General features: G+C 34.7%; 1 protein-coding gene across 5 annotated transcripts; it reads left to right on the top strand.

The window, feature by feature from the left end:
- The first annotated feature begins 1,696 nt into the window (after positions 1-1,696).
- Positions 1,697-24,222, top strand: LOC139877473 (uncharacterized). 5 transcript variants are annotated; one of them, XM_071864900.1, is made up of 6 exons: positions 1,697-1,731; positions 22,524-22,586; positions 22,908-22,955; positions 23,044-23,218; positions 23,674-23,795; positions 23,977-24,222. In XM_071864900.1, the coding sequence occupies exons 3-5, from the start codon at positions 22,915-22,917 to the stop codon at positions 23,776-23,778; spliced, it is 321 nt and encodes a 106-aa protein (XP_071721001.1). In that variant the 5' UTR covers positions 1,697-1,731; positions 22,524-22,586; positions 22,908-22,914; the 3' UTR covers positions 23,779-23,795; positions 23,977-24,222. The 5 variants fall into 5 exon arrangements, 4 of the variants coding, with proteins under 4 accessions (XP_071721001.1, XP_071721000.1, XP_071721002.1 ...); XM_071864899.1 differs by having other exon boundaries at positions 22,517-22,586; XR_011768616.1 differs by lacking the exon at positions 1,697-1,731 and adding an exon at positions 23,355-23,404 and having other exon boundaries at positions 21,989-22,586.
- The last annotated feature ends 1,548 nt before the right edge of the window (positions 24,223-25,770 follow it).

Genomic DNA, 25,770 nt, shown 5'->3' with positions numbered 1-25,770 from the left:
ACCCAGCCAACCCCCAATATTTTTATCTTGAGCAATAATATATAATTATGTTACTCCGTATATATTATTATTTATCAATTATTAATTGTATAAGGAAATCAAATATGATTAGCAAAAGAGTCCTCACTTGAGTTCTCAGCTAAAAGTAAGTAGGATGAAGAGTTGTTGCTAAATTAATTGCAGCTATGCTGGTATAAATGGCCGTACTTGCTTTAATTTCTTTTTTTTTTCTTTTCAAACTAGTGGTCTCAATATACATTAATTGATAGTCTTTCTTTTGGATAAAGGGAATTACACCAGGTGAATATTATTAAATCTTAAAAATATTACAAAACAAAGCGGAAAAAATATTGTGTGACCAACTAAGCTCACAGTAACTAAATAACTAGCCAGGCAAAGACGCCACACACCACAAAGAGCTAAACGCTCAAGTGCTCAACAAACAATCAGACACGTTACATTAAGGAATTTCCCATGAATCTTTCACAACTTTAGCTTGCTTGGTCGACTTCCACTTAACTGAGATCAACTTCAATCTAACCGTCGAAAATATCACCGCCACTAAGTTCTCAATCGATCTAGCTTGTTGCTTGTGTAATCTAGCATTTCACTCTTGCCATATAAAATAAACTGTCGCATCAAACAAGAGCTTAGCCGTAATACTAGTAGCGTTTCTTTTAGCCGAGAAGTTACTAGCAAATGTCACAATCTTTCATGAAGCACTAGAGAAGGGCACCATCATGTTACGAGTAGCAAATGACCATAGAAGAGAAGCATATGAACAGTTGAAAAATAAATGATCATGCGAGTCGGGCTCTAACGAACACAACGAGCACACCATCGGGTCATCACCTTAATTGATAGTCTTATGAACTGGTTAATTAAAGTAATTCGAGCTCGAGTGATGATGAGTTGAAGGATATAAATTTTATAATAAAATGTTTTGAGTTGAATAATAATAATAATAATAATAATAATAATAATCTATATATATATATATATATATATATATATATATATATATATATATATATATATATATATATACTATACATAATAAGAAAAACATAATAGAGTCATTATAAAACCTAACTTTCAATCTCAGCCTTCCATTAAATTTCTTAGGCTAAATTATGACCATTAGATTTAGCTAATCAACTTAATGAACTCATTAAGGAATAATTTACAAAAAATGGATGAAAATGCCCCTCATTTGTCGCCTAGAATCCTTAGCAGCAACATACCCATTTCAAAAAACCCGCACTCATATTCATCCATTTTTCAGATCTGGGAAAAAAATCCATACCCACTTTTCACTCTCCATCTACAAACTGAATCTATAATCTCATTACCCTATCTACTACGGACAGAATAAAACCATCCTTCTTGATTTGCTACAGTACTTTTCACGATTATTGTTTTTAAATCAGTGTATTTATATCTATTAGGTTTTCTGAATATTAGTTTTGGTCATGGGTTTAATTCCTTCAATGCTTTCACTATCGATTTAGGGTGGACTTGATCTTTATCGATTAATTGCAGCTTTGAAGATCCACTTTAAGGTTTTCTTTCTGAATCAGATCCTTCATGGTTCCATCGATTGGTTTTGGTGGTGGGTTTCATTCCTATCGTTGATTTCGTGATTGATTACTACTATTTCTTCCTATTATTATTATGTCCAAGGTTGTTGCAGTGAATTTTGGGTTTTGCCTGTCGCAATTTTTGATGACGGTAAATTCTATTCGTAATTTGCTGGTCGTCGGGTTTTTATCTTCATAATTTTTTTAATAAACATACTAAAAAGATGATTTTGTTGTAAATTTAGTGTAATTTTGGGTTTTAATCTACACTTGTAAATGGGTTTGGAGGTACGGAGTGTACACCCATTAAGTGATAGATTACCCGAACCCAAAAGTGGTTTTCCATTATTTACTATCATGACTTGGTCTACCTGAAATTTGACTAAGTGTTTTCAGTACTAAGTTTTCTTAGTAAGCTGAAATTTGGCTAAGTGTTTTGTGCTGGTTGTTCTGCATTGCTGGTCCTTGTGCTGGTTGTTCTGCATTGCTGGTCCCTGTGCTGGTTGTTCTGCATTGCTGGTCCCTGTGCTGGTTGTTCTGCGCAGCTGGTCCCTGTGCTGGTTGTTCTGCGCAGCTGGTCCCTGTGCTGGTTGTTCTGCGCAGCTGGTCCCTGTGCTGGTTGTTCTGCCCAGCTGGTCCTGTTTGCTGGTTCCTCTGCGCTGCTGGTCCTGTATGCTGACTTTTGCGCTGCTGGTCCTGTTTGCTGACTTTTGCGCTGCTGGTCCTGTTTGCTGATTTTTGCGCTGCTGGTCCTTTTGCAGTGCTGGTTCTTAAGAGACAGCAGTAAGAAAACACTTAACACAATTTTGAGTGATTACGGAAGAATTATTCTTGCACCCACTTTTACTTTAGTGGTTGAACGAATAATACTTGTTTATTATAAAGTGATCACTCATGCTTTGATAGTTGTAAAATATAATATTTGTTTATTGTAAAAGTAACAACTTTTACTTTAATGATGGAAGTGATAATATTTGTTTATAGAAATACTCTTCCTGTAACCACTTTTGAATATTATAGAAGATACTTTTATTAATCAATCGGCCAATTGATTTTAATAAAAGACTCTTTCATGATTAAGGGTGTATATAAATATATTAACCAATATGCACGAGAAAAATAAACAAGTTACGAACACCAAAATATTCTTCTGCAAAAGGAATTCTTGTTTCTGCCAAAACAAGAATTTAATCTCTGTCTTATCCCAAAATGATATTCGTGTAACCCAGGCTATAAGGGTCGAATAATTACTTTCGAAAAGTGATACCACGATTCAGTGATTTATCCGGCTATCGATTATTTTACCCTACACGAAAGAATTTAATAAAACCTCCAACAATCGAAAGTAATTATTTGTTATAATCGATGGCAGCTACGATGAAATACATGACGACGAATTTCTCCAAACTTGATAAGTTTGAGGGAATTGATTTTAGGAGATGGCAAAAGAAGATGCACTTCTTTCTGAGCAGCATGAGTGTGGTGTACGTACTCAGCACACCAATTCCTGAAGATCATGGTGATGATGCCACTATTGAACAAATTCGGAAAAGGTGCAAGTGGGAGAACGATGACTACATCGCTAGAGGTTTAATCCTCAATGGTATGGCTGATTCCCTTTTTGATATTTACCTAAATGTTGAATCTTCTAAAGAACTATGGGACTGTTTAGAAACCAAGTATATGTCTGAGGATGCTTCTAGTAAAAAGTTCCTTGTGAGTAATTTTAATAATTACAAGATGGTCGATTCTAGACCGGTCTTGGAACAATACAATGAGCTCATTCGTATACTTGGTCAATTCACACAACATAAGATGAACATGGATGAGTCTATTCAAGTCTCAAGCATAATTGATAAACTACCTCCATCTTGGAAAGAATTTAAACATTCTTTGAAACATAAGAAGGAGGAGTTAACTCTTGTTGAGTTGGGTAGTCATCTGCGTATTGAGGAATCCCTCAGGTTGCAGGATAATGACAAGCCAAAGAGCAACGAAGTTGCTGGTACGTCTGTTGTCAATATGGTGGAACATAAAAAGTTCACTAGTAATAATGACAAAAAGGGCAAACGTAAACATCAAGGTTATAACAAGGCTAATCCGAACAAGAAGTCTAAATTGACTTGTTGGAAGTGTGGTAAAACTGGACACATGAAAAAGGATTGCAAGGTTATTTTTGGTAATAATAATGCCAAAGGATCTAGCACAAGCGGTTCGGGAAATGGTTTAAACAACCACAACTCGAAAGGTCAGAATATATTTAATAATTCAAATGAGAATTATTATGTTTCATATATATCTGAGGCTTATTTTGTGCAGGATGATGATGTCGCGTGGTGGGTTGACTCGGGAGCCACCACCCATGTATGCAAGGATAGATTTTGGTTCAAGACTTACGAGTCCGTGACTGATGGATCAATTCTTCATATGGGAAATGAGTCAACAGCCTCTGTTCATGGACGTGGAAGTGTGAATTTGTGTTTTAGTTCTGGAAAAACTATTTGTTTGTTTGATGTTTTGCATGTACCACAAATAAGAAAAAATTTGGTTTCCAGTAGTGTGTTAAATTGTTGTGGTTATAAACAAGTGATTGAATCTGATAAGTTTGTTTTGTCAAAACATGGTATGTTTGTTGGTTTTGGTTATTTATGCAATAGAATGTTTAGACTTAACATTAATCACTTGGATGTTAATTTTGCTTTTATATCTACTTCTAGCATAAATAATTCTACACTTTGGCATGCTATGTAGTGACCCGAACTTTTCCATGTTTATATATATTAATTGAGATTGATGTTTACATGATTAAATGTTTCCAACATGTTAAGCAATCAAACTTGTTAAGATTTGATTAATTGAAATATGTTTCATATAGACAATTGACCACCCAAGTTGACCGGTGATTCACGAACGTTAAAACTTGTAAAAACTATATGATGACATATATATGGATATATATATAGTTAACATGATACTATGATAAGTAAACATATCATTAAGTATATTAACAATGAACTACATATGTAAAAACAAGACTACTAACTTAATGATTTTTAAACGAGACATATATGTAACGATTATCGTTGTAAAGACATTTAATGTATATATATCATATTAAGAGATATTCATACATGATAATATCATGATAATATAATAATTTAAAATTTCATTTGATATTATAAACATTGGGTTAACAACATTTAACAAGATCGTTAACCTAAAGGTTTCAAAACAACACTTACATGTAACGACTAACGATGACTTAACGACTCAGTTAAAATGTATATACATGTAGTGTTTTAATATGTATTTATACACTTTTGAAAGACTTCAATACACTTATCAAAATACTTCTACTTAACAAAAATGCTTACAATTACATCCTCGTTCAGTTTCATCAACAATTCTACTCGTATGCACCCGTATTCGTACTCGTACAATACACAGCTTTTAGATGTATGTACTATTGGTATATACACTCCAATGATTAGCTCTTAGCAGCCCATGTGAGTCACCTAACACATGTGGGAACCATCATTTGGCAACTAGCATGAAATATCTCATAAAATTACAAAAATATGAGTAATCATTCATGACTTATTTACATGAAAACAAAATTACATATCCTTTATATCTAATCCATACACCAACGACCAAAAACACCTACAAACACTTTCATTCTTCAATTTTCTTCATCTAATTGATCTCTCTCAAGTTCTATCTTCAAGTTCTAAGTGTTCTTCATAAATTCCAAAAGTTCTAGTTTCATAAAATCAAGAATACTTTCAAGTTTGCTAGCTCACTTCCAATCTTGTAAGGTGATCATCCAACCTCAAGAAATCTTTGTTTCTTACAGTAGGTTATCATTCTAATACAAGGTAATAATCATATTCAAACTTTGGTTCAATTTCTATAACTATAACAATCTTATTTCAAGTGATGATCTTACTTGAACTTGTTTTCGTGTCATGATTCTGCTTCAAGAACTTCGAGCCATCCAAGGATCCATTGAAGCTAGATCCATTTTTCTCTTTTCCAGTAGGTTTATCCAAGGAACTTAAGGTAGTAATGATGTTCATAACATCATTCGATTCATACATATAAAGCTATCTTATTCGAAGGTTTAAACTTGTAATCACTAGAACATAGTTTAGTTAATTCTAAACTTGTTCGCAAACAAAAGTTAATCCTTCTAACTTGACTTTTAAAATCAACTAAACACATGTTCTATATCTATATGATATGCTAACTTAATGATTTAAAACCTGGAAACACGAAAAACACCGTAAAACCGGATTTACGCCGTCGTAGTAACACCGCGGGCTGTTTTGGGTTAGTTAATTAAAAACTATGATAAACTTTGATTTTAAAGTTGTTATTCTGAGAAAACGATTTTTATTATGAACATGAAACTATATCCAAAAATTATGATTAAACTCAAAGTGGAAGTATGTTTTCTAAAATGGTCATCTAGACGTCGTTCTTTCGACTGAAATGACTACCTTTACAAAAACGACTTGTAAGTTATTTTTCCGACTATAAACCTATACTTTTTCTTTTTAGATTCATAAAATAGAGTTCAATATGAAACCATAGCAATTTGATTCACTCAAAACGGATTTAAAATGAAGAAGTTATGGGTAAAACAAGATTGGATAATTTTTCTCATTTTAGCTACGTGAAAATTGGTAACAAATCTATTCCAACCATAACTTAATCAACTTGTATTGTATATTATGTAATCTTGAGATACCATAGACACGTATACAATGTTTCGACCTATCATGTCGACACATCTATATATATTTCGGAACAACCATAGACACTCTATATGTGAATGTTGGAGTTAGCTATACAGGGTTGAGGTTGATTCCAAAATATATATAGTTTGAGTTGTGATCAATACTGAGATACGTATACACTGGGTCGTGGATTGATTCAAGATAATATTTATCGATTTATTTCTGTACATCTAACTGTGGACAACTAGTTGTAGGTTACTAACGAGGACAGCTGACTTAATAAACTTAAAACATCAAAATATATTAAAAGTGTTGTAAATATATTTTGAACATACTTTGATATATATGTATATATTGTTATAGGTTCGTGAATCAACCAGTGGCCAAGTCTTACTTCCCGACGAAGTAAAAATCTGTGAAAGTGAGTTATAGTCCCACTTTTAAAATCTAATATTTTTGGGATGAGAATACATGCAGGTTTTATAAATGATTTACAAAATAGACACAAGTACGTGAAACTACATTCTATGATTGAATTATCGAAATCGAATATGCCCCTTTTTATTAAGTCTGGTAATCTAAGAATTAGGGAACAGACACCCTAATTGACGCGAATCCTAAAGATAGATCTATTGGGCTTAACAAACCCCATCCAAAGTACCGGATGCTTTAGTACTTCGAAATTTATATCATATCCGAAGGGTGTCCCGGAATGATGGGGATATTCTTATATATGCATCTTGTTAATGTCGGTTACCAGGTGTTCACCATATGAATGATTTTTATCTCTATGTATGGGATGTGTATTGAAATATGAAATCTTGTGGTCTATTATTATGATTTGATATATATAGGTTAAACCTATAACTCACCAACATTTTTGTTGACGTTTTAAGCATGTTTATTCTCAGGTGATTATTAAGAAGCTTCCGCTGTCGCATACTTAAATAAGGACGAGATTTGGAGTCCATGCTTGTATGATATTGTGTAAAAACTGCATTCAAGAAACTTATTTTGTTGTAGCATATTTGTATTGTAAACCATTATGTAATGGTCGTGTGTAAACAGGATATTTTAGATTATCATTATTTGATAATCTACGTAAAGTTTTTTAAACCTTTATTTATGAAATAAAGGTTATGGTTTGTTTTAAAAATAAATGCAGTCTTTGAAAAACGTCTCATATAGAGGTCAAAACCTCGCAACGAAATCAATTAATATGGAACGTTTTTAATCAATAAGAACGGGACATTTCAGTTGGTATCCGAGCGTTGGTCTTAGAGAACCAGAAAATTTGCATTAGTGTGTCTTATCGAGTTTGTTAGGATGCATTAGTGAGTCTGGACTTCGACCGTGTTTTCTTTAAAAATGATTGCTTAACATTTTTGTTGGAAACTATATATTTTTAACATATGAATATTATGTGATATATTAATCTCTTAACGTGTTTGATATTATGTGATAGATGTCTACCTCTAGAACAAGTCCCATTGACTCACCTAATAATAATGAAGAGTCAAATGTAAATTGGAATGATTTGTGGACTGATTCACAAGTTCCCGAAGAGGAACCGGAAGAAGAGTCGGAACCGGAAGAAGAATCGGAACCGGAAGAAGAATCGGAACCGGATGAAGAAATAGAACCGGTGGGGGAAATAATAAAACGGTTAAGTAAAAGAAAATCCTCAACCAACCGACCAAAGTTAATTATGGTCAATGGTGTTTCCGCCAAGGAAGCAAAATATTGGGAGGATTACCAATTCTCCGATGAATCGGATTCCGACGAGAATTCCGATGATGTTATACAAATTACCCCAACTGAATTTAAAAAGGCAAAAGAAAATAATAAGGGAAAGGGCATAAAAATAGAGAAATCTAATTCCAACCCCGATGAACTTTATATGTATCGTCAACCCCCGAAGTCCTTAAGTTGTAACAATGACCCGGGAACCTCTAAACCACCAGGTTTTTCTAAACCAATGTGGACAACGACGGCTCGTATTAGGGGAACATCATATATCCCTAGAAACTTGGCAAAACGAACCAAAACCGAAGAAGAAGAAACGAGCGAGTCGGAATAAGATAGTTGTATTCGTGTGGTGTAATATATGTAATATAGTGTTCTTATGCTTTATGATATATGTAAAAATTGCTTGTATTAATAAGTATTTTTTTATGAAACTAACTCTTGTCTATTTTACAGTTTAAAAACACAAAATGGATAGACAACCCAATATTTTAAGAGACCTACCCGGAGACATGATTGATGAAATCTTGTCTAGAGTCGGCCAGAATTCTTCGGCACAACTATTTAAGGCGAGATCAGTTTGTAAGACATTCGAAGAACGTTCCAAGAATGTCTTGGTTTATAAGAGACTTTCGTTTGAAAGATGGGGGATATCACATTGGGAAACCCATAAGTTACGATGTGTTTACTTTGACGCATATATTGCGGGAAACCCAAATGCTATTTTACGCAATGGGTTAAGAAATTATTTTGACTCAATATATCCGAATATTGGACTTTGTGATTTAGAAAAAGCGGCTAACATGCAACATAAAGAAGCATGTTATGCTTACGGATTAGTAATGTTCGCTTCTCACCAAAGTGAGAACAAGAACATCGGCCTACAACTATTAAACAAAACGTTCCCACAAGTGACGGAGTCGGTAATTGGGGTAAGAAATGAGGTTTTTAGATTGTTACGGGGCTGTTGGACATTACGTAACCCTCGTCCCTTTAACGACGTTACAACACGCTGTCTTATCAACGGCCATAACGGTTATGTTCCACAAGACCAAGGATGGGAAGTAGTCCTAGTAAAACCAGAATGCATGACTTGTTTCTGGACGTATGAATTATGTGTCTTTATTACCTTTGCTGAACGACTTGTGTACTAGCTAGAATTATCTTCACAACTATCTTGTATCAAAGTTATTGTGTGCTATATTTCATGCTTTATGTAAAATAAGCGGTATTGTAAGTTTGTAAAATATTGTATAAAAGTTTGAACGCGAAATATTATTATAATCAGTTTTTCATATAGAATTGTAGTAGTTGAATTGTATATTAGCTACTAAGTATGAACTTAACGGGAAATGGCACCGACTACTCGACACACCGTGAATATGAATGAAGAGGAATTCCGTACTTTTCTAGCTTCAAACATAGCCGCAGTACAGGCTGCGCTACATGCCAACAATAACCTTGGATCTAGCAGTACAGGAAATCGTGTAGGATGCACCTACAAAGAATTCACTGCCTGCAAACCTTTGGAATTTGATGGAACCGAAGGACCGATCGGATTGAAACGGTGGACCGAGAAGGTCGAATCGGTGTTTGCCATAAGTAAGTGTACTGAAGAGGACAAAGTAAAGTACGCTACGCATACCTTCACAGGTTCTGCGTTAACATGGTGGAATACCTATCTAGAGCAAGTGGGACAAGACGATGCGTACGCACTACCGTGGTCAGCATTCAAGCACTTGATGAACGAGAAGTACCGTCCCAGAACCGAGGTCAATAAGCTCAAGACAGAACTTAGAGGGTTACGAACCCAAGGATTTGATATTACCACGTACGAAAGACGATTCACAGAATTGTGCCTATTGTGTCCGGGAGCATTCGAAGATGAGGAAGAGAAGATCGACGCGTTTGTGAAAGGATTACCGGAAAGAATCCAAGAAGATATAAGTTCACACGAGCCCGCCTCCATACAACAGGCATGTAGAATGGCTCACAAACTAGTGAACCAGATTGAAGAAAGAATTAAAGAACAGACTGCTGAAGAGGCCAATGTGAAGCAAGTCAAAAGAAAGTGGGAGGAAAACGGTGATAAGAATCACCAATACAACAACAACAGCAATTACAACAATAATCGCAGCAATTATCCCAACAATCGCAACATCAATCGCAACTACAACAAACGGCCCAACAACAACAACAACAACAACAACAACAACAGCAACTACAACAATCATCCCAACAACAATAATAACCGCAATAACAACAACAATCAGAAGCAGCTATGCCAAAGGTGTGAAAAGTATCACTCGGGGTTCTGCACCAAATTTTGCAACAAGTGTAAAAGAAATGGTCATAGCGCGGCGAAGTGTGAGGTCTACGGACCAGGGGTTAATAGAACGAAAGGAACAAATGGTGTCGGAACGAGTAATGGAGGAGCAAGTAGTGTCGGAGCAAGTTATGCCAATGTAGTTTGTTATAAATGTGGAAAACCGGGCCACATTATTAGAAATTGCCCGAACCAGGAGAACACGAATGGACAAGGCCGCGGAAGAGTTTTCAATATTAATGCGGCAGAGGCACAAGAAGACCCTGAGCTTGTTACGGGTACGTTTCTTATTGACAATAAATCTGCTTACGTTTTATTTGATTCGGGTGCGGATAGAAGCTATATGAGTAGAGATTTTTGTGCTAAATTAAGTTGTCCATTGACGCCTTTGGATAGTAAATTTTTACTCGAATTAGCAAATGGTAAATTAATTTCAGCAGATAATATATGTCGGAATCGAGAAATTAAACTGGTTAGCGAAACATTTAAGATTGATTTGATACCAGTAGAGTTAGCATCAATGATGTTCCCGTCGCAAAAGAATTTCCTGATGTATTTCCGAAAGAATTACCGGGATTACCCCCACATCGATCCGTTGAATTTCAAATAGATCTTGTACCAGGAGCTGCACCAATAGCTCGTGCTCCTTACAGACTCGCACCCAGCGAGATGAAAGAACTGCAAAGCCAATTACAAGAACTTTTAGAGCGTGGTTTCATTCGACCAAGCACATCACCGTGGGGAGCTCCTGTTTTGTTTGTCAAGAAGAAAGATGGTACATTCAGGTTGTGTATCGACTACCGAGAGTTGAACAAACTTACCATCAAGAACCGCTACCCACTACCGAGAATCGACGACTTATTTGATCAACTACAAGGCTCGTCTGTTTATTCAAAGATTGACTTACGTTCCGGGTATCATCAAATGCGGGTGAAAGAAGATGATATTCCAAAGACTGCTTTCAGAACACGTTACGGTCATTACGAGTTTATGGTCATGCCGTTTGGTTTAACTAATGCACCAGCTGTGTTCATGGACCTTATGAACCGAGTGTGTGGACCATACCTTGACAAGTTTGTCATTGTTTTCATTGATGACATACTTATTTACTCAAAGAATGACCAAGAACACGGTGAACATTTGAGAAAGGTGTTAGAAGTATTGAGGAAGGAAGAATTGTACGCTAAGTTTTCAAAGTGTGCATTTTGGTTGGAAGAAGTTCAATTCCTCTGTCACATAGTGAACAAAGAAGGTATTAAGGTGGATCCGGCAAAGATAGAAACTGTTGAAAAGTGGGAAACCCCGAAAACTCCGAAACACATACGCCAGTTTTTAGGACTAGCTGGTTACTACAGAAGGTTCATCCAAGACTTTTCCAGAATAGCAAAACCCTTGACTGCATTAACGCATAAAGGGAAGAAATTTGAATGGAATGATGAACAAGAGAAAGCGTTTCAGTTATTGAAGAAAAAGCTAACTACGGCACCTATATTGTCATTGCCTGAAGGGAATGATGATTTTGTGATTTATTGTGACGCATCAAAGCAAAGTCTCGGTTGTGTATTAATGCAACGAACGAAGGTGATTGCTTATGCGTCTAGACAATTGAAGATTCACGAACAAAATTATACGACGCATGATTTAGAATTAGGCGCAGTTGTTTTTGCATTAAAGACTTGGAGGCACTACTTATATGGGGTCAAAAGTATTATATATACCGACCACAAAAGTCTTCAACACATATTTAATCAGAAACAACTGAATATGAGGCAGCGTAGGTGGATTGAATTGTTGAATGATTATGACTTTGAGATTCGTTACCACCCGGGAAAGGCAAATGTGGTAGCCGATGCCTTGAGCAGGAAGGACAGAGAACCCATTCGAGTAAAATCTATGAATATAATGATTCATAATAACCTTACTACTCAAATAAGGGAGGCGCAACAAGGAGTTTTAAAAGAGGGAAATTTAAAGGATGAAATACCCAAAGGATCGGAGAAACATCTTAATATTCGGGAAGACGGAACCCGGTATAGGGCTGAAAGGATTTGGGTACCAAAATTTGGAGATATGAGAGAAATGGTACTTAGAGAAGCTCATAAAATCAGATACTCAATACATCCTGGAACGGGGAAGATGTACAAGGATCTCAAGAAATATTTTTGGTGGCCGGGTATGAAAGCCGATGTTGCTAAATATGTAGGAGAATGTTTGACGTGTTCTAAGGTCAAAGCTGAGCATCAGAAACCATCAGGTCTACTTCAACAACCCGAAATCCCGGAATGGAAATGGGAAAACATTACCATGGATTTCATCACTAAATTGCCAAGGACTGCAAGTGGTTTTGATACTATTTGGGTAATAGTTGATCGTCTCACCAAATCAGCACACTTCCTACCAATAAGAGAAGATGACAAGATGGAGAAGTTAGCACGACTGTATTTGAAGGAAGTCATCTCCAGACATGGAATACCAATCTCTATTATCTCTGATAGGGATGGCAGATTTATTTCAAGATTCTGGCAGACATTACAGCAAGCATTAGGAACTCGTCTAGACATGAGTACTGCCTATCATCCACAAACTGATGGGTAGAGCGAAAGGACGATACAAACGCTTGAAGACATGCTACGAGCATGTGTTATTGATTTCGGAAACAGTTGGGATCGACATCTACCGTTAGCAGAATTTTCCTACAACAACAGCTACCATTCAAGCATTGAGATGGCGCCGTTTGAAGCACTTTATGGTAGAAAGTGCAGGTCTCCGATTTGTTGGAGTGAAGTGGGGGATAGACAGATTACGGGTCCAGAGATTATACAAGAAACTACCGAGAAGATCATCCAAATTCAACAACGGTTGAAAACCGCCCAAAGTCGACAAAAGAGCTACGCTGACATTAAAAGAAAAGATATAGAATTTGAAATTGGAGAGATGGTCATGCTTAAAGTTTCACCTTGGAAAGGCGTTGTTCGATTTGGTAAACGAGGGAAATTAAATCCAAGGTATATTGGACCATTCAAGATTATTGATCGTGTCGGACCAGTAGCTTACCGACTTGAGTTACCTCAACAACTCGCGGCTGTACATAACACTTTCCACGTCTCGAATTTGAAGAAATGTTTTGCTAAAGAAGATCTCACTATTCCGTTAGATGAAATCCAAATCAACGAAAAACTCCAATTCATCGAAGAACCCGTCGAAATAATAGATCGTGAGGTTAAAAGACTTAAGCAAAACAAGATACCAATTGTTAAGGTTCGATGGAATGCTCGTAGAGGACCCGAGTTCACCTGGGAGCGTGAAGATCAGATGAAGAAGAAATACCCGCATCTATTTCCAGAAGATTCGTCAACACCTTCAACAGCTTAAAATTTCGGGACGAAATTTATTTAACGGGTAGGTACTGTAGTGACCCGAACTTTTCCATGTTTATATATATTAATTGAGATTGATGTTTACATGATTAAATGTTTCCAACATGTTAAGCAATCAAACTTGTTAAGATTTGATTAATTGAAATATGTTTCATATAGACAATTGACCAGCCAAGTTGACCGGTGATTCACGAACGTTAAAACTTGTAAAAACTATATGATGACATATATATATGGATATATATATAGTTAACATGATACTATGATAAGTAAACATATCATTAAGTATATTAACAATGAACTACATATGTAAAAACAAGACTACTAACTTAATGATTTTTAAACGAGACATATATGTAACGATTATCGTTGTAAAGACATTTAATGTATATATATCATATTAAGAGATATTCATACATGATAATATCATGATAATATAATAATTTAAAATCTCATTTGATATTATAAACATTGGGTTAACAACATTTAACAAGATCGTTAACCTAAAGGTTTCAAAACAACACTTACATGTAACGACTAACGATGACTTAACGACTCAGTTAAAATGTATATACATGTAGTGTTTTAATATGTATTTATACACTTTTGAAAGACTTCAATACACTTATCAAAATACTTCTACTTAACAAAAATGCTTACAATTACATCCTCGTTCAGTTTCATCAACAATTCTACTCGTATGCACCCGTATTCGTACTCGTACAATACACAGCTTTTAGATGTATGTACTATTGGTATATACACTCCAATGATTAGCTCTTAGCAGCCCATGTGAGTCACCTAACACATGTGGGAACCATCATTTGGCAACTAGCATGAAATATCTCATAAAATTACAAAAATATGAGTAATCATTCATGACTTATTTACATGAAAACAAAATTACATATCCTTTATATCTAATCCATACACCAACGACCAAAAACACCTACAAACACTTTCATTCTTCAATTTTCTTCATCTAATTGATCTCTCTCAAGTTCTATCTTCAAGTTCTAAGTGTTCTTCATAAATTCCAAAAGTTCTAGTTTCATAAAATCAAGAATACTTTCAAGTTTGCTAGCTCACTTCCAATCTTGTAAGGTGATCATCCAACCTCAAGAAATCTTTGTTTCTTACAGTAGGTTATCATTCTAATACAAGGTAATAATCATATTCAAACTTTGGTTCAATTTCTATAACTATAACAATCTTATTTCAAGTGATGATCTTACTTGAACTTGTTTTCGTGTCATGATTCTGCTTCAAGAACTTCGAGCCATCCAAGGATCCATTGAAGCTAGATCCATTTTTCTCTTTTCCAGTAGGTTTATCCAAGGAACTTAAGGTAGTAATGATGTTCATAACATCATTCGATTCATACATATAAAGCTATCTTATTCGAAGGTTTAAACTTGTAATCACTAGAACATAGTTTAGTTAATTCTAAACTTGTTCGCAAACAAAAGTTAATCCTTCTAACTTGACTTTTAAAATCAACTAAACACATGTTCTATATCTATATGATATGCTAACTTAATGATTTAAAACCTGGAAACACGAAAAACACCGTAAAACCGGATTTACGCCGTCGTAGTAACACCGCGGGCTGTTTTGGGTTAGTTAATTAAAAACTATGATAAACTTTGATTTTAAAGTTGTTATTCTGAGAAAACGATTTTTATTATGAACATGAAACTATATCCAAAAATTATGATTAAACTCAAAGTGGAAGTATGTTTTCTAAAATGGTCATCTAGACGTCGTTCTTTCGACTGAAATGACTACCTTTACAAAAACGACTTGTAACTTATTTTTCCGACTATAAACCTATACTTTTTCTTTTTAGATTCATAAAATAGAGTTCAATATGAAACCATAGCAATTTGATTCACTCAAAACGGATTTAAAATGAAGAAGTTATGGGTAAAACAAGATTGGATAATTTTTCTCATTTTAGCTACGTGAAAATTGGTAACAAATCTATTCCAACCATAACTTAATCAACTTGTATTGTATATTATGTAATCTTGAGATACCATAGACACGTATACAATGTTTCGACCTATCATGTCGACACATCTATATATATTTCGGAACAACCATAGACACTCTATATGTGAATGTTGGAGTTAGCTATACAGGGTTGAGGTTGATTCCAAAATATATATAGTTTGAGTTGTGATCAATACTGAGATACGTATACACTGGGTCGTGGATTGATTCAAGATAATATTTATCGATTTATTTCTGTACATCTAACTGTGGACAACTAGTTGTAGGTTACTAACGAGGACAGCTGACTTAATAAACTTAAAACATCAAAATATATTAAAAGTGTTGTAAATATATTTTGAACATACTTTGATATATATGTATATATTGTTATAGGTTCGTGAATCAACCAGTGGCCAAGTCTTACTTCCCGACGAAGTAAAAATCTGTGAAAGTGAGTTATAGTCTCACTTTTAAAATCTAATATTTTTGGGATGAGAATACATGCAGGTTTTATAAATGATTTACAAAATAGACACAAGTACGTGAAACTACATTCTATGATTGAATTATCGAAATCGAATATGCCCCTTTTTATTAAGTCTGGTAATCTAAGAATTAGGGAACAGACACCCTAATTGACGCGAATCCTAAAGATAGATCTATTGGGCTTAACAAACCCCATCCAAAGTACCGGATGCTTTAGTACTTCGAAATTTATATCATATCCGAAGGGTGTCCCGGAATGATGGGGATATTCTTATATATGCATCTTGTTAATGTCGGTTACCAGGTGTTCACCATATGAATGATTTTTATCTCTATGTATGGGATGTGTATTGAAATATGAAATCTTGTGGTCTATTATTATGATTTGATATATATAGGTTAAACCTATAACTCGCCAACATTTTTGTTGACGTTTTAAGCATGTTTATTCTCAGGTGATTATTAAGAAGCTTCCGCTGTCGCATACTTAAATAAGGACGAGATTTGGAGTCCATGCTTGTATGATATTGTGTAAAAACTGCATTCAAGAAACTTATTTTGTTGTAACATATTTGTATTGTAAACCATTATGTAATGGTCGTGTGTAAACAGGATATTTTAGATTATCATTATTTGATAATCTACGTAAAGCTTTTTAAACCTTTATTTATGAAATAAAGGTTATGGTTTGTTTTAAAAATGAATGCAGTCTTTGAAAAACGTCTCATATAGAGGTCAAAACCTCGCAACGAAATCAATTAATATGGAACGTTTTTAATCAATAAGAACGGGACATTTCATGCTAGACTAGGACATATACACTTTAAAAGAATGCAAGATATGTCTAAAGATGGATTAATACCGGCTTTTGACATGAACAATGAAAAGTGTAAAACGTGTATGTTAACAAAGATCACTAAGAAACCATTTCAAAATGTACATCGTGATACTGAAATTTTGGAATTAATACATAGTGATTTATGTGATTTGCATGCTACTCCTACTTTAGGGAACAAGAAATATTTTGTGACTTTTATTGATGATGCTTCTAGATTTTGCTATGTTTATTTGTTACATACTAAGGATGAAGCATTAGATAAATTTAAAATATTTAAAACTGAAGTAGAATTACAACAAAAGGCTTTGATTAAAAGACTTAGAACAGATAGGGGAGGTGAATACATTGACCAATCGTATTTCCAATCCGTTGGTATTATCCATGAGACCACAGCTCCTTATACTCCACAACAAAATGGTATATCTGAAAGGAAGAATAGGGTCCTTAAGGAAATGGTTAATTCCATGTTATCCTATTCGGGTTTAAGTGAAGGATTTTGGGGGGAAGCTATGTTAACAGCTTGTTATTTGCTTAATAGAGTTCCTAACAAAAGAAACAAGATTACACCTTATGAACTTTGGAATAAAAGGAAACCTAACTTGAATTATCTTCGGGTATGGGGCTGTAGGGCGGTTGTAAGACTACCTGATCCCAAGAAGAAAAGTTTAGGTGAAAGAGGTATAGATTGCATATTTGTTGGATATGTTGAACATTCCAAGGCATATAGGTTCTATGTAATAGAGCCTAATGAGTTTGTCTCAATCAATTCTGTGATTGATTCAAGGGATGCAATCTTTGATGAAAATCGATTTTCATCTATACCTAGACCAAAGGATATGATTCCAAGTAACAATGGAATCAATAAGGATTGTAATGATGAAGTCTCTGAAAAGGCTGTTGATCAGTCACTTGAGCTTCGGAAAAGCAAAAGAAAAAGGAAACCTAAATCATTTGGACCAGATTTTCAACTATACTTAGTTGAAGGTTCTAGGGATGATGTTTCTACCCAATATTCGTATTGTTTCAATGTTGATGATGATCCTAAAACATATGATGAATCAATGAGGTCTCAGGATGTTGCATTCTGGAAAGAGGCAATTAATGATGAGATAGATTCTATCATGGGCAATAACACTTGGGTGTTAGCTGATCTACCTCCTGGTTGCAAACCTTTGGGTTGCAAATGGATTTTCAAAAAGAAGATGAAGGTGGATGGAACTATTGAAAAGTTCAAGGCAAGGTTAGTCATTCAAGGCTTTAGACAAAAGTCTGGAATTGACTATTTTGATACTTATGCTCCCGTGGCACGTATCACTACCATTAGACTGCTGATTGCTTTGGCTACGATTCACAATCTAGTTATTCACCAGATGGATGTGAAGACAGCATTCTTGAATGGTGAATTGGATGAGGAGGTTTATATAAACCAACCTCAGGGCTTTGTCATGCCAGGAAATGAAGGCAAGGTGTGCAAACTTGTGAAATCCTTATATGGTTTGAAACAAGCACCTAAGCAATGGCATCAAAAGTTTGATGAAGTGATTTTATCTAGTGGTTTTAAATTAAACCAAGCAGATAAATTTGTATATAGTAAATTTGATGATTCTGGTAAAGGAGTTATAATTTGTCTATATGTTGATGACATGTTAATCTTTGGGACTGACCAAAGTCAGGTTGATTTAACAAAAGAATTTTTGTCATCAAAATTCTCCATGAAAGATATGGGGGAGGCTGACGTTATCCTTGGCATTAGGATCAAACGTGAAAGCAAAGGAATTTCGATTTGTCAATCTCATTATATTGAGAAGGTGTTGAAAAAGTTCAATTGCTTTGAATGTAATCCTGTGAGTACCCCTGTTGATCCAAGTGAGAAGCTTATGCCTAATCAAGGTGAAGCTGTATCACAACTTGAGTATTCTCAGGTGATTGGCTGTTTGATGTACGCCATGACTTGTACAAGGCCGGATATTGCTTTTGCTGTGGGAAAACTGAGTAGATATACTAGTAATCCTAGTACTCATCACTGGCAAGCAATTAGGCGGGTACTGAAGTACTTGAAGAAAACTATGGACTATACTTTATCTTATAATGGGTTTCCTTCGGTAATAGAAGGATATTCTGATGCGAGTTGGATAACCAATATTGAAGATCATTCTTCAACGGGTGGTTGGGTGTTCTTGCTTGGGGGAGGTGCTATTTCATGGGCTTCTAAGAAGCAGACATGTATTACCAACTCAACGATGGAATCTGAGTTTGTTGCTTTAGCTGCTGCTGGTAAAGAAGCAGAATGGCTTAGAAACTTGATCCATGAGATACCATTATGGCCTAAACCTATAGCACCCATGTCTATCCATTGTGATAGTGCTGCGACATTGGCAAAGGCTTATAGCCAGATGTACAATGGAAAGTCTAGACACTTAGGTGTCAGACATAGCATGATTCGTGAACTCATCATGAATGGGGTGATTTCTATAGTGTTCGTGAGGTCACAACAGAATTTAGCTGATCACTTGACGAAGGGATTGGCAAGAGACTTGGTGAAAAAGTCTGCTGTGGGGATGGGTTTAAAGTCCACATAAATTTCTAATTATAAGATACCCAATTCCCTTCTGATGAAAATTAGAAGTTGAATTCAATGTGGAAGGCTTATACTTAGAAATTTGGAGTACAAAATTTTGTATCATCCCAAGGTAAGGTATGTACTCGGACCTGTTGAAGGTGAGGATGAAGTTTAGCTTCTTAATGGTTTATTTGAAAAAGTGCAATAGCAGGTGCATGACTGAAATGAACTACCTATGTGAATGTGAAGTTTTGCCGCTTCAACAAAGCTTGGACTTTTGCTTTAGATACATTCATGAATGGATATGGACACATGGCTTGTAAAGTGTCAGGATAGCTTTAGAGTATTTGAAAACTTATGTGTATGTTATTTTCAGTTATTCAAATGGGTTGAAGGGTTCAATTCTTAGAACACCCCGATTCTCGAATATTTGGAATGTGTAATGTACTAAGGTGAAAATTCAATCTTCAAGATATTTTCATTTATGCATGAGTTTTGTTTTAATTTGTTTAATTCTCATGAAATGAATTGCACTAAATTGGGGAGGATTGTTGTAAATTTAGTGTAATTTTGGGTTTTAATCTACACTTGTAAATGGGTTTGGAGGTACGGAGTGTACACCCATTAAGTGATAGATTACCCGAACCCAAAAGTGGTTTTCCATTATTTACTATCATGACTTGGTCTACCTGAAATTTGACTAAGTGTTTTCAGTACTAAGTTTTCTTAGTAAGCTGAAATTTGGCTAAGTGTTTTGTGCTGGTTGTTCTGCATTGCTGGTCCTTGTACTGGTTGTTCTGCATTGCTGGTCCTTGTGCTGGTTGTTCTGCATTGCTGGTCCCTGTGCTGGTTGTTCTGCGCAGCTGGTCCTTGTGCTGGTTGTTCTGCGCAGCTGGTCCCTGTGCTGGTTGTTCTGCCCAGCTGGTCCTGTTTGCTGGTTCCTCTGCGCTGCTGGTCCTGTATGCTGATTTTTGCGCTGCTGGTCCTGTATGCTGACTTTTGCGCTGCTGGTCCTGTTTGCTGATTTTTGCGCTGCTGGTCCTTTTGCAGTGCTGGTTCTTAAGAGACAGCAGTAAGAAAACACTTAACACAATTTTGAGTGATTACGGAAGAATTATTCTTGCACCCACTTTTACTTTAGTGGTTGAACGAATAATACTTGTTTATTATAAAGTGATCACTCATGCTTTGATAGTTGTAAAATATAATATTTGTTTATTGTAAAAGTAACAACTTTTACTTTAATGATGGAAGTGATAATATTTGTTTATAGAAATACTCTTCCTGTAACCACTTTTGAATATTACAGAAGATACTTTTATTAATCAATCGGCCAATTGATTTTAATAAAAGACTCTTTCATGATTAAGGGTGTATATAAATATATTAACCAATATGCATGAGAAAAATAAACAAGTTACGAACACCAAAATATTCTTCTGCAAAAGGAATTCTTGTTTCTGCCAAAACAAGAATTTAATCTCTGTCTTATCCCAAAGTGATATTCGTGTAACCCAGGCTATAAGGGTCGAATAATTACTTTCGGAAAGTGATACCACGATTCAGTGATTTATCCGGCTATCGATTATTTTACCCTACACGAAAGAATTTAATAAAACCTCCAACAGATTTAGGGTTGTAATCGTTTAATTTTTGTTGTTTATCGGGTGTTTTCGTTGATTATTTGGTTAGTAAAACGATTGTTAATACCGGCATATTTGCAAATGCTATAAGGTTTTCATTGAATTTGACAAAAAATTTGATATGTTATATGCATTTTCAATTATATACAGTGTTGTAAAAGTCGTCCGACTTGACCGACGCTTCAGCCGATGCGTCATTTTTTTGGGTTCTCCGTCCCGTTTTTTCTAAAAACGACTCGAAAGATGGTCAAAGCTAAAAGTTCGGTCAAAGTCTGTCAAAGACGGTCAAAGTTGGTCAAAAACTTTCAAAATCAGTCAAATTTTCATCAAGATCTGATATGTTTTTAGAAATTAGGTTTTGTTTTATTTTGTGGGCCACCCTTTTCTCTGTGTCCTTACTGATTATGTACTCGGTAACATTAATTAAGTTTGAAGTTCGATTGTTTTTAAATTCAAGTTTTTATTTAAGAAATTTATGGTACATAATCAACTATTTTATATGTATATAAATATATATTTAAGAAATTATTAATAAAGTCAACGTTGGTCAATGACCGATGCATCACCGATGCATCACCGACTCGGCTGACGCGTCCTTTTTAGGCCTAGACCGATGCGTCCCCGACTCGTGACTTTTACAACCTTGATTATATATGTCTTCTTTTGATGCATGTAATGAAATAGGATGGATAAGTATTTTGAAATCTGTTTCACTAGGTTGTCTATCGAATCTGTGTTCTAACAATGATATGTCATGTTTGCTGGCAGGTCCATGTTTGTTGTGCAACCAGGGTGGTCCATACTGCTTTCTCCTGATTTAAATTGATTCGCATCTTTAATGCTAATATTTGTTGGAACACATCTTAATCGAACGTAGTGGCGTATACTTAATTCAAAACAATTATGTACAGACATACAAAATTGTTGTGTTTCATCGAGTGTTGTGTACATACAAAGTTAAAAAAGGTAACAAATTCTTTTCAACATGTGTAAGTAACTGAGTTGGTTTTAGTAGGAATTGTGCCAACGGAACTCGCGAAAATTAGTATGCTTCATGCTGAAACTAGTTTTAGGTATATGATTTTAGTATGAATTGTGCCAACGGAACTCGCGAAGGGTTGTCGATTGTGGTTAGTGTTGTATGATTCATGTTGATGGTGTATACTACTTTTAGGTATATGATGTTAATATAGACAAGAATTTGATTTGTTATTTGATAGGTTGCAGGTGGCGATGGAACCGTTGGAACTTCTTAATCTATATCGCTTGAAATTGAAGCAATACCTATAGGTATATTCGATAGTGTAGTCTGGGCAAGTGAACCTACATGTATCTTTTATCTTATTGTCTACAAGTATATTCGATTGAGTCTGTTCATATTTGATTCCCTGAAAATAATCCTTTTAATTATAGAATTGATACTATTAGTTACTCATTTAAATTATATTTTAAATTTAAAACACCAATATATTGTCTAAAAATAAACTGTAAATAACTTCCTAAAGTTTTGTCAATCAAATTAATCAACATAAATAAAACGCAATATAGATAATGACAAATCAATTAGCCAGGGAATTTCTATATTTACTCATAATCTTTCATTATATATAGTGCAAAGATGAAGCATTTTTTAATCATGAAGCCGTTGTCAACTGAAAGGTAATGAAGAACCCATTGTCAACTGAAAGCTAATCATGTACACACAGATATGCATTTATTCTTTTTAGTTGTGTTTATAAAAGTGTAGGATCCTTGAGTGGTGGAGGATAAAAAACATCTGGCGGCCAGGGTCAAAAGATGTTACTACCCTTCGGACGGAAGAGGTATCAAAGCAGGCGTTATTAGATGGCTTAAGACGTAACAAAGTACGTGTTTTTGGATTTTCTGTTCAGCCTTCATTAACATGTCTTGTCCTAAAAAAGGTAACCACTGTTTCTTCTCTATTTTACCTAATTTTTACCATCATAGTTTCGATTTTTTGAGTAGAGTTTCTATTTTACTTTGTTTTCATGATTGCAAAATTTAATTTGAAAATTTAATTGTTCTTCTCCATTTCAGTGAGAGCTTCTCTATATAGTTTGATGGACAGGAGCAAATTTGTGAACGAGGTAAAATGGGCGGGTGTAATAGACAAGTAATTTATCAAGTGTATTGCAATCATGATTTTTTTTGTATCTGATAGTGATAATGAAAGTTTAGATGTTCAGAAATTAGTATTCGTAAAATTGGCGGGTTTAATAGACAAGTAACGTATCAAATGGGTGGGAACAGGTTTAAGGAAGAGGTGAAATGGGCGGGTCTAATATGGGGAAATGAGTTACCCTTTTGAACGAGACTTAGTTCACTCATTTTTGTCGATCTACGTTTGTGTTTATAGATGGAAGGCTTGAATGACACGCAACAAAAACAAAAGATTGTCGAGACTCATTATGAGGTTATGAAGAGGACATCATTTTTGTGTATTATATTCTACAAGAAGTAATGACTGATACAAGTAAGGTGAGTTGTATAGTTTTAATATGAAAAACGTTCAGCTATTTATTTGTTAAAGTATTGAGGTAAGGGCTTAGTTGTAGTTAAAAGGAGTTTTAAAGTAAGCTATTAACTTATACAACGAATATGTTTATTACGTACGTTGTTAGAGTTTGTTGATCACTAATACTTACATGTACTTGTGCAGCCAGATGATTTTTTGGTGGATATGATGCAATGACCTTAAGGTGACATCTTCAAAAGAAAATAAATTGAACTTGATGATGAGAAGTGGGGCAGGTAAATAGAAGTGTTGATTGCTTGTGGCAATGTGTTAAGTGTGTTTATAACAACTATTATTTTTTAAAAATATTTGTATTATAATATAGGAATATGGCAATTAAAAAAACGAAAAAGTAGTGATAATGTGTTTATTGTTATATAATTTATGTTAATGAACAATCTTTGATTGTCAGGTATTCATTTTAGCTCTATTATACTAACATGTATTCATTCTAGATCTATTATACTAATATGTATTCATTTTCGGATATTTTATTATGCTATTTTTTTGTTCATCATATGATTTATGTTGATGAACAATCTTTGATTGCCAGGTGGCGTCATGGGCGGATGGGGTAACACTGAAATCAAGTAAGATATTAGGATGTGTAAAATTGACCATACATATATATTATAGCAAATAACGATACACTGGATTTTGTAATAGGAGGTTTAAATGAATAACTTCGTTTTCAATAAAGAGGATTATAAAATAGGAGGTAGTGAAATTGATTGTTCAGGTAGCTTATTCAGATAGTGAAATCTTTTGATACCCAGGAAAGAATTGTGAACTTGAATATAGAAGTGGAAGCTTATAAAGAGTCTTTCATTTAAAAATATCCATTTGATTAAGTTGTTTGGTGTCTTAGATTTCATCCGAATTTAAGTTTTTAAAGCAAGTTATAATTCGTTTTTATAAAATTGATATATTTATAAATATATGTAAGCAAGTTTGTTGTTTTATATGCGTATATTAATTATTTGATGAAATTCAAAATGGATAGCTAGAACTTATTAACACATAGTGGTGATGTTTGAAATACGTTTTGATGGTAGTCTTTTAGCTACTTATCAAATATGTTTCTTATAATACCTCATTTAAACAAATTATGAGGATGCAGATGCATAAGAGGTGGGGATATGACAATGCGAAGCCTCTACAAGTGATGGTTCTAATTTAAGCGTTGCTTAAACATTCAAAGTAAGATACCTTCACTAGATTTTAAGTCACATTTCTTAAAAATGAGTATCGATTTAGTCTTTTACTCAAATTAGTAAAGCATTCAATGCTAATCATCATTTTAGTATGATAAAATGGGTTAAGTTGCCTCAAAACCAATAAGGAAAAAAATATCTTATATGTATCAAATGGGTTGGGTCGATCCTAAACCAATAATGAAAAAGATGTCTTTTGGTGTACCAATCGTTTTTAGGGTTGACCCAAAATAGAAGTCTAAAGCATGTATCTGCTTAAGATTTTTTGTCGTTCAGAATGGCAGTGTTGCAATTAACCCGTTCAGAATTACGTGTTATATGTTAATTTTGGGTAGAAATCTAAAGCATGTATCTGCTTAAGATTTGTTGTCATGAAACTGATGATGATTCACAATTCTAACAGGAATTGCTTTAATGTTGCGTTATGGAAAGAAGTCTGCACTTATATGGGTGTTTGGAGGTGCTTGGTTCTAATCTTGCAAATTTGGTAAGCATTGGAAAAGCATATAAATCGCTTGGAAATGTTGCAGTTGACCCATTCAGAATTACGTATGAAGATGACCTAGCTATCTAATCTAATTGTAGGTAACCCCTCACTTATAGTGAAGTGGACCAAGCAAGTTGGGGTGAGTAGTTTACTCCAAAAGTATAACAAGTACGCTAGAATTTCTTGACATTTGCAGAAGTTGAGTGAGTCATTTTTAGTAGTATATATATATAGTAT

Source organism: Rutidosis leptorrhynchoides, chromosome 11 (assembly GCF_046630445.1).
Source record: "Rutidosis leptorrhynchoides isolate AG116_Rl617_1_P2 chromosome 11, CSIRO_AGI_Rlap_v1, whole genome shotgun sequence".
In the NCBI taxonomy this organism is placed as follows: domain Eukaryota; kingdom Viridiplantae; phylum Streptophyta; class Magnoliopsida; order Asterales; family Asteraceae; genus Rutidosis; species Rutidosis leptorrhynchoides.
This window is presented reverse-complemented; position numbering and strand designations above follow the sequence as displayed.

Coding starts and splice junctions, on each gene's coding strand:
- LOC139877473 (XM_071864900.1), top strand. CDS start 22,915: ATGAAGCATTTTTTAATCATGAAGCCGTTGTCAACTGAAAG. Junction 22,956..23,043: donor AAGCCGTTGTCAACTGAAAG/GTAATGAAGAAC, acceptor ATAAAAGTGTAG/GATCCTTGAGTGGTGGAGGA. Junction 23,219..23,673: donor CATGTCTTGTCCTAAAAAAG/GTAACCACTGTT, acceptor TTGTGTTTATAG/ATGGAAGGCTTGAATGACAC.